At 40.4% G+C, this 9,696-nt stretch overlaps 1 protein-coding gene across 50 annotated transcripts; it reads left to right on the top strand.

Moving 5' to 3' along the window:
- Positions 1-2,251: 2,251 nt before the first annotated feature.
- On the top strand, positions 2,252-9,286 carry LOC110954689 (polyubiquitin-C). 50 transcript variants are annotated; one of them, XM_051937813.1, is made up of 5 exons: positions 2,253-2,417; positions 3,052-3,107; positions 3,336-3,412; positions 3,641-4,403; positions 8,733-9,286. In XM_051937813.1, exons 2-5 carry the CDS (start codon positions 3,060-3,062, stop codon positions 9,216-9,218), a joined length of 1,374 nt encoding a protein of 457 aa, XP_051793773.1. In that variant the 5' UTR covers positions 2,253-2,417; positions 3,052-3,059; the 3' UTR covers positions 9,219-9,286. The 50 variants fall into 50 exon arrangements, with proteins under 50 accessions (XP_051793803.1, XP_051793798.1, XP_051793773.1 ...); XM_051937833.1 differs by lacking the exon at positions 3,336-3,412 and having other exon boundaries at positions 3,052-3,335; positions 4,020-4,096; positions 4,325-4,403; XM_051937823.1 differs by having other exon boundaries at positions 3,052-3,563; positions 4,020-4,096; positions 4,325-4,403.
- Positions 9,287-9,696: the final 410 nt, after the last annotated feature.

Genomic DNA, 9,696 nt, shown 5'->3' with positions numbered 1-9,696 from the left:
GCTGGGGAAAACACAATCAGCCTACTTGAAGTCTATCACCGATAAAGAGTCACGTGTGCATGAGAAAATTCTCACCTAGCTACGGTTTCGACTCATTCACAGCTACCGATGCGGTCTCTGAATATGTCATTTAAACATCTACTTTGTTTTCCCGAGCTGTGAATATTTTCTATTCATACGACAACAGCTTCCAAAGCACTCTGACAGACCTATTTCCTACTTGAAATGTTTTCCTGGAACACTGTAATTATTCCAAGTAAGGGGCAGGGCAAAGTACAGCAGACTTGCACAAACACATTCCTCAGAGGTTGAACTGGATCAGCCAGCTCTGTGTTGGAAAGCAACACCATGGCTCATCACGGGATGGGTGTCATATGACAGCGTGCTGGAGGGGTGGGATGAGGGTATGCTGTGACCCAAATACATGAATTAAGGTTCTCATAGCTGTGTCATATCTGTGACCCAAAAATAGAAATACAGTAGACAACTGAACCCCCTTCTGAGCCTTTTGCTCTTTGACTTGATTTAGTTTACAGTGCCACAGTCTTTAATAATGGGAGGGAGCTAACTGTTCAGCACGTGAAACTGTCAGTGATGAAGTTCAACAGAAATCTGTACATGTTCCCTATCTTTCCAGACCCTTGTGGCGCTTACTGTTACTTATTTTGGGACATCTAAATCTCAGATGCTCACTGTGTTCAAACCGCTAGGTCACTCTGATAACATATCACCAAAATAAATCCCAGTACCAAATGAAATCTTTGACCTATCAACAGTTATACAATCATACAATCTTTAATCAGTGTTTAACCTGCGTGAGTTTTCCAGTAACACCTGGGCATTGACATTGTGTCAGAAGTAATTAGATTTATGTTTGACCTTCCTCATGGAAAAAAACTCAAGCCATTTCCTGTTATTGCTCAAGGGAGTAACAAAAAAGTAGCAATAAATTTGAACTGTTTAAGCCGCTCACTTGAGGCCAAAAATGTGCTTTTAAGGTTCGAAATAGTCATGTCACAAGAGGACACAAAATATTAATCATGACTGTGTTTCACAATCTGGTTGTGTTTTTTTTAACTCCTGTTATAGAAATTTATTTCATGAATTGAGACTTACCAACCACCCCTCTGTAGATAATGTGCAATAGGACAGGTAGAGTTACCTTAATGTGAAGAATACATGCATTTGACCCCCTTAATAAATCATGAAAGAAGCAAAATATTTTGTCATTGTGGATCCACTTTGTATTTACCATTATACAAATAACATTTCCAGCATAAATTGTTGCAGAAAAATCTTTTTGAAAATGACCAGAATGCTGGAAATTAAGTGCTTGATGCTCATGTGCCCCCCGATGTCCCATAACAAAATCTACCGCCCGGTAGAATTTAAAAGCCTAAATGAAATGCAAATATTACTATTCACAACTATTCTGTTACTTTCTATCTGATCACTTGAGACTTGCATTTCAGGCCTGCTAACCTTCTCCTTTTTTAAGCATTCAGGCCATGATCATGCAGTTTATGGCGTGATGCTGGCTTTCTTTAAATCATTATCTAGACGGTCTGCAATACAATATAGAGGTCTTGCGAGAAAGTGAAATAAGGTCAGTAAAAGAGGCCACTTAGCAGTGCTATGTTTAGCCCAGATTCTTCACCCTGCTGCCATAACAGCTGGTAGCACGTTTGGCAAACACGTTCAGATCTGTTTGCAGGTAGGAGATCACCTTAAGACACGTCTGCACATGTCCTCCTTCTGTGTTAGCCACGTAAACATATACTCCTTCAGACCTTATACATTATAATATAATGACGTTTATGATATTTTACGTTTCATTAGTGATATGAATGTGAGGCCTACATTGTTAGAGCCTAAAATTATACAACGTTTCGTGTGAATAGGTCGTGTTTTAAGTCATAAATGTCTGTGTTATAAACCTTAGAGCCATGAGCATAACTTAGTCATCAAACATTACTTACTGTACCACAGCAACCAATCGCAGGTCAAACAAACAACTGTGCCAACCAATCACAGGCTCTGAGAAGGTTCCTGTTGCTGTGCTGCTTCTAGCACTTTCTGGAGCCACAGCCGTAGTGTTGTAAAATATCCATCCGCCGCCGAAGATATGTCACAAAATAGTTCTATAATAGATACATTTTCGACGAAATATTTCCATTTATAAGTAAGTTAATGGCTGCTAAATACGATATTAAAGTAAAACTAAAGTTTATATGTCGAGACAGTGTGCTGCGGAGCAGTGGGAAGTACTTTAACGTGCGGATGGATATACACCGATGACGCACACAACTCTGCTATATAAGACATTGGCAGTCTGAGCTGCAGCAGTTTCCTTCCGGAAGAGCACAGAAGCTGATCTTGTGAGAGCGCAACACGAACTATTTGCTGCAATTCTTATTGTAAGTATGGTTTTCTATTTTGTTATAGTTTTTTCATGAAGTCGATGTTCCTAGATGTTTGTTTAGCTAATGTTATCGTTTTGAACATTCGAATAGTCGTACTTAACGGTAACGACGGCGTCTGCCTTACATCTTGAGTTGTTCAGTGAATTTAAGTAACTCATTGAATTGTACATGGTATTCTGACTGTAAAAACAGACGATTCTGTCCGTGGTACACGGTCAAATCATTTGTTGTCGGCATTTTTGGTAACGCAGCGGTGGCTAGCAAATGTTAGCTACAGCAGTGACTCGACATTTCCAGTAGCGTCCATTAGCGGTAACGTCAGCCGAACAAAAGGAAGGTCAATATGATCTCACTCAAAATGGCGCTTGGACTGAAATGGCTGCTGAGCTACCGATAGATCAGAACTCCGTTAAGATTTAGATATTTGAAGCTTTTGCCATCTACTCCTTGTATGAAGTTGCATTCAATATTTATTTACATTGTTGTATATACTGTCATTGTTAAGCCTGTTATGTTTATGTACTTTTTAGTTAAGTATTTATTGCTTGTACTGATTTCAACTAATGTACTAATTTTGTAGTATAGGTTTGTTTAAACATTTTTTTATTGATGTCTAAATTCCTCATAGGTGCAAACATGCAGATCTTTGTGAAAACCCTTACTGGCAAGACCATCACCCTAGAGGTGGAGCCCAGTGACACCATTGAGAATGTCAAGGCTAAAATCCAGGACAAAGAAGGCATTCCCCCAGACCAGCAGAGGTTGATCTTCGCTGGCAAGCAGCTGGAAGATGGCCGCACCCTCTCTGACTACAACATCCAAAAAGAATCCACCCTCCACCTTGTCCTGCGTCTGAGGGGTGGCATGCAGATCTTTGTCAAGACCCTCACTGGCAAGACCATCACCCTGGAGGTTGAGCCCAGCGACACCATCGAGAATGTCAAAGCTAAGATCCAGGACAAGGAGGGCATTCCCCCTGACCAGCAGAGGTTGATCTTCGCTGGCAAGCAGCTGGAAGATGGCCGCACCCTCTCTGACTACAACATCCAGAAGGAATCCACCCTCCACCTTGTCCTGCGTCTGAGGGGTGGCATGCAGATCTTTGTCAAGACCCTCACTGGCAAGACCATCACCCTGGAGGTTGAGCCCAGCGACACCATCGAGAATGTCAAGGCTAAGATCCAGGACAAAGAAGGCATTCCCCCTGACCAGCAGAGGTTGATCTTTGCTGGCAAGCAGCTGGAAGACGGCCGCACCCTCTCTGACTACAACATCCAGAAGGAATCCACCCTCCACCTTGTCCTGCGTCTGAGGGGTGGCATGCAGATCTTCGTCAAGACACTCACTGGTAAAACCATCACCCTGGAGGTTGAGCCCAGTGACACCATCGAGAACGTGAAAGCTAAGATCCAGGACAAAGAAGGCATTCCCCCAGATCAGCAGAGGTTGATCTTCGCTGGCAAGCAGCTGGAGGACGGCCGCACCCTCTCTGACTACAACATCCAGAAGGAATCCACCCTCCACCTTGTCCTGCGTCTGAGGGGTGGCATGCAGATCTTCGTCAAGACCCTCACTGGCAAGACCATCACTCTGGAGGTTGAGCCCAGTGACACCATTGAGAATGTCAAGGCAAAAATCCAGGACAAGGAGGGCATTCCCCCAGACCAGCAGAGGTTGATCTTCGCTGGAAAGCAGCTGGAAGATGGCCGCACCCTCTCTGACTACAACATCCAAAAAGAATCCACCCTCCATCTTGTCCTGCGTCTGAGGGGTGGCATGCAGATCTTTGTCAAGACACTCACTGGCAAGACCATCACCCTGGAGGTTGAGCCCAGCGACACCATTGAAAATGTCAAGGCAAAAATCCAGGACAAGGAGGGCATTCCCCCAGACCAGCAGAGGTTGATCTTCGCTGGCAAGCAGCTGGAAGATGGCCGCACCCTCTCTGACTACAACATCCAGAAGGAATCCACCCTCCACCTTGTCCTGCGTCTGAGGGGTGGGCAGTAAAATGATGATTCCATGTTCTCCACCTTGTTTCCTCAACATGTTATGTATGACATACTTTACATACTATTACAAAGTTACAGTGTTAGTCACAACAGAAGTTTTAAGCTTTTAATGACCAAAATGTTGATGCATATCACCTAATAAAGGATTGAACTTAACTTTCTGATGTTGATTCTTTATTCAGAGAGGGGATTTTGTTTCCTGATGATGGTGCACTTAAAGACGTACTTTAACTGCTACATGACAGTTTGAAAAGCAGTAATGCCAAACATTTTAATAGAAGTAAAAGCAATTTTCCTTTACCAAGTATAAGCTTGTAGAATATTGTATTTTAGTTGGATTAAATCATAATTAATCCCACAGTAGGGACATTTACATTGTACAGCAGCAAATACATTTTATTTAAGAGTGCAGCACACAGTCCATATATAAATATTTTCTTCAAAAGAAAAAGTATTTTGTTGCCCTTAAGAAGGTTCATATTTGGAGAACTATAAAGTAGTGCTGTTACTGATGTTTGGCCTGTAATTATCCTTCCTGTGTCCACTTCAGGCCATGTCTTAAAGGCATAGTGTTATATGCAAATAGTATGATCATAATGGTAATCTGTTTACAGTTGCTCCATGTTATGTGCACATTTTGAAAATACATTTATAGAAATTCCACCCTAATCATCAGAATTTAGATATATATTTTCTGTACAGTCAGGCTGTTCAAGTACACACTAAAGCTATAACTATAAATATGATTCCATTCATAATCTGTTATAGGACTCCCTTTGCCTGCAGCACTTTATCTACCAGCCTGCAGGTCACGTTGAACTTAATGTTATTACCGTTTAAATGCTGAGTCAATCCAGAGATTACCTCCAGAAATGTGTGCTCAGCTGTACTGAGAGTCTGCTGAAGACTTCAAAGCAGCATAGTCTACTGCCAATACATTCATGGAGCTGGATTTGAGCTTCTGCAGAGAAGGTTAAAGGAGTTTTCAAACATAAGGATGTGGCGCCATCTATTGCTGATGTGAAAAAACATGATGGGGAAGTGAAAGAGTTGCTGCATATCTGGGACAATAACACTCAGATGCACAATAATATGTAGCAATGTTTGGTCTGGGCACATTAATTTTGTATTGAACAAATTCAGAAAGATGGAAATTGATTTCAGCATAGGTAAGCATGAAAATGGACCTATCTCAACGTATCTAAGGACAGATTGCACAGAATATTCACATCAGATGAACTGTAAATTGTCTCGTGCTGGTTGCCCACAGAAAGCAGCCCAAAGTAGTAGTGGTAGTTTGCACATGCAATTCTCAGTTGTACAAAGAAACCAAATACATTTAATGAGCAGCATATTAAATGATGTTAAAGATAATGTATGATGATGTGTGTGTATAGTAACAACTTGGAAAAACTGTCTTTCAAGCAGAGAATCCTGTGAAGGAGAGTAAATACATTTACTTAGTGTACTTGCACTTTACTGGAGTATTTCTGCTTTATAGGAGTTAATAATTCTACACGCTATACGGTACTTCAGAGGGAACATTTACAGTTATTATGAACTTCTTTATTTTGCAGATTGAGATTATTTTTTCACAAAAGCTACTAACATGATAAGTTTATAAAATGTGTTATGTTGTTCCAGATGAAACCAGCGGTTCCCAACATGACTCCTTACAGAAAAATAGATTATGGATTCCATTTGCATCAGTTCCACCAAAAATATATTTCCACTTTAACCTTCCCAGATTATTTAACAATGGTAAAATTACCCAACATGTCCCAATTAAAAATAGCTATAAAAAAAGATGAATCGACTTGATTATGCTTCCTGATGAGTCACCTGATGATCTCCCATGTTTATTCTGTGACCCCTGGGTCACAGGGACCACTACAACTTCTGTGCTATTCCTGTTGTAGGAATGTAATGTGGATTATGGATCGCACATGGATTGTAGCGTGGTATTTGCCATCTGATCCAAGGCTAAACTGGCTCAACTCTGTTATCTTCATAATCGGGCATCAGCTGTTTATCCTTCCAAAGGCGTTTATCTGCCAGACCTGCTGACTCAACAATCTGCTCTCAGCTTCGTGTCTCAAGATCAGCAGGACGTAAAACAAAGAATTAATTTAGCACACTACACATATTTCTGCTATGCTGTGAAAGAAAACATTTTAAAACAATCCAGTATATTGTGTAGATCCATGATGCATGGCATGCTGTGTACATTTCAGAACTTGACCTCACTGTACCTCCAGGCCTCCTGGATCCTCATATCAGCTGCTGTTAACTGTTCCTTCATGTATTGTATGAAAAGAAGACTGTGTCACTGCATCTCCAGAGTATTTGGAATTGCTTTCTTCCTTCAAACAAATATTACTCCTCCATTGGCACTTTTGCAGAAAAATCTCAAGATGTATTAATATTTTTTTTTTTTTTTTGAATGAGATTTCTCAAATCGTTGTGCTGTTGTATTTTTGTTTTATCATATTGCTGCCTTTGCAGTACTTTGGTCAACTGAAGTTATTTTAAAGCATGCTACATAATAGACTTGAATTACGTTTTTCTTGGGTCAGGTAAAGTAATTAACATCCTGTTTAACTGGTTAGCTTAATAATGTTGTCTAACAGGTAAAACTAGTTTAACGAGTAGTCTGGAGAACATGTTTGTTTTGTTGCTAGGGCAGGTCAGTTACAGCTATCTCTGTTTTTTTATTTACCCTGTCACTGTTTTATAGGCCTCTTGGATAATACAGCTGGATGAACTAGATGGTATCTCATCCCCTGGTAGCACATTTTTATAAACACTTCATCTGGTAACAGATACATTTCTTAAGATCTGTTGTTGACATGCGCTATGCTTGTCATAACTGCATGACACATCAGTCACACATATTCCCCCATTACAATCGTTTCTTTTTACATTAAAAATTGTGAAATAATCCGTATCCTCAAGGAATGATTCAGCATATGTGACAACTGTATCTAATTTAGTGTTTTATTTGTATTTCTGTTGGAAAACAATGCCTTTACACTCACACACTGTTTTCCTTCAACTGGGTGTTAAGATTCATTACATTCTCCATTATTTTCCGTAACATCTAAGAAGTTTTATAGCTTATTATAAAAGGAAATACGCGTTATTAATAATGCAGTTTTGTGTGTATATTTAGGCTAAAGTATGCTGCAGTTTAATCTCAGTCCAGTTTAAAAGCCACTGAAACTGGGCTCTATTTTCAACTGCGGATGAATATCACTGGATGACGTGCCTACTATATAAATAATCTGGTCCCCCTGGCAACAGCAGTCAGAGAGCGGTGTTTCTAGTGGAAAGCGGGGCGTCAAACTGAAAGAAATCGTAAGTATATTTTTCAGTTTTACAAAATGTTATTAATATATTTTCAGGTCGTCATTTCGAGTTTTTCCACTATTTTATGGTGTCGACAAGTTTAAACGGCTGCTCATTTTTCATATTTTAGCTGCTAGCTAACAGCTGTGTAAAGAATGACTGTAAACGGTCACTTGTCTAGCGACAAAAAATGCCGCTTTTTAAACGAATAACGTGATTAAGCTACGTTAAGATAAAATGTTGGTTTCTTTATCCACTGTCATTTTAAACAATGTCGTCAAAGACATTTGTTGTGTGCTAACAAAGGCGCACAATTTCTAGCTGTATCGTCCATTAGGGTGTAACGTTAGCTGAAAAAAGCAAACAACAATAGCTTATTTTAAAATGGCGCTGGTGCTCGAATCTCCGGCTTCCTACCAGAGTGTTCATACCAGACAGTAGTCCCTTTATCACTCTCGATAGAAACTAAATAATAATTTGAACAATGTCAGATTTAAAAACAATGTTAAAATTCGTCTATTTTTCCGTCACGGAGAAGTAGTTAAAGTGACCAGATACGTCTACGTAGATGTAACCCACTATGTTTATATTTAGCAATAGACTATTTCATTTTAGGCCAGTCAGATTTTTTTTTTGACGTCTTTTTGATCTGTCAGACAAGCATACAAGATATTTTTTAGCTTTGGGCCTCTTTAAAGTAAATGGCAATAGTAATGTGGAATACTCATTCTTTATAGGTACAAACATGCAGATCTTCGTCAAGACACTCACTGGTAAAACCATCACCCTCGAGGTTGAGCCCAGTGACACCATTGAGAATGTGAAAGCCAAGATCCAGGACAAGGAAGGCATTCCTCCTGACCAGCAGAGGTTGATCTTCGCTGGAAAGCAGCTGGAAGATGGCCGCACCCTCTCTGACTACAACATCCAAAAAGAATCCACCCTCCACCTTGTCCTGCGTCTGAGGGGTGGCATGCAGATCTTTGTCAAGACCCTCACTGGCAAGACCATCACCCTGGAGGTTGAGCCCAGCGACACCATCGAGAATGTCAAGGCTAAGATCCAGGACAAGGAGGGCATTCCCCCAGACCAGCAGAGGTTGATCTTCGCTGGCAAGCAGCTGGAAGATGGCCGCACCCTCTCTGACTACAACATCCAGAAGGAATCCACCCTCCACCTTGTCCTGCGTCTGAGGGGTGGCATGCAGATCTTTGTCAAGACACTCACTGGTAAGACCATCACCCTGGAGGTGGAGCCCAGTGACACCATCGAGAATGTCAAGGCTAAGATCCAGGACAAGGAGGGCATTCCCCCTGACCAGCAGAGGTTGATCTTTGCTGGCAAGCAGCTGGAAGATGGCCGCACCCTCTCTGACTACAACATCCAGAAGGAATCCACCCTCCACCTTGTGCTGCGTCTGAGGGGTGGTCAATAAATGATTCCATGTTTTTACCTGATCAATATGACAACCTAACTCAATAAAACATGAGAGATTAACATTTATGATGTTCTCCTTTATTTTTTTTCTCTACATTTTCCCACAGTGTGAAATGTTACCACTAGTTGTTAAATTGAAAAGCTGGTATTTATTGTATTCATATTGAGCATTTCGATCATAATCACAACTGAATGGACTAGGATTATGTACATGCTCTAAAAATATTCAGTTGTCTTTATTTTTTCCACCTTTGACAAGCAGTTCAAGATTCCACAATATATGAAATACTGCAACTTGGTTCATCAAGGAAAGACAGATGATGTGATAGTGTCAGCTGTGTTTTATTAGTTGGTTTGAAGAAAATTGATTAAGAGTAAAATAAATTAGGTACACATGCCAATGTTTTTTTTCTTCTAAATTATTCCAAGACACAAGTTATTGAGTCAAACAACTCTGTGTTGAGCATAAACTGATG

The sequence above is a fragment of the Acanthochromis polyacanthus genome, chromosome 17 (genome assembly GCF_021347895.1).
Source record: "Acanthochromis polyacanthus isolate Apoly-LR-REF ecotype Palm Island chromosome 17, KAUST_Apoly_ChrSc, whole genome shotgun sequence".
Lineage (NCBI taxonomy): Eukaryota > Metazoa > Chordata > Actinopteri > Pomacentridae > Acanthochromis > Acanthochromis polyacanthus.
Note: the sequence above shows the minus strand (reverse complement) of the source record. Positions and strands in the feature narration are given on the sequence as shown.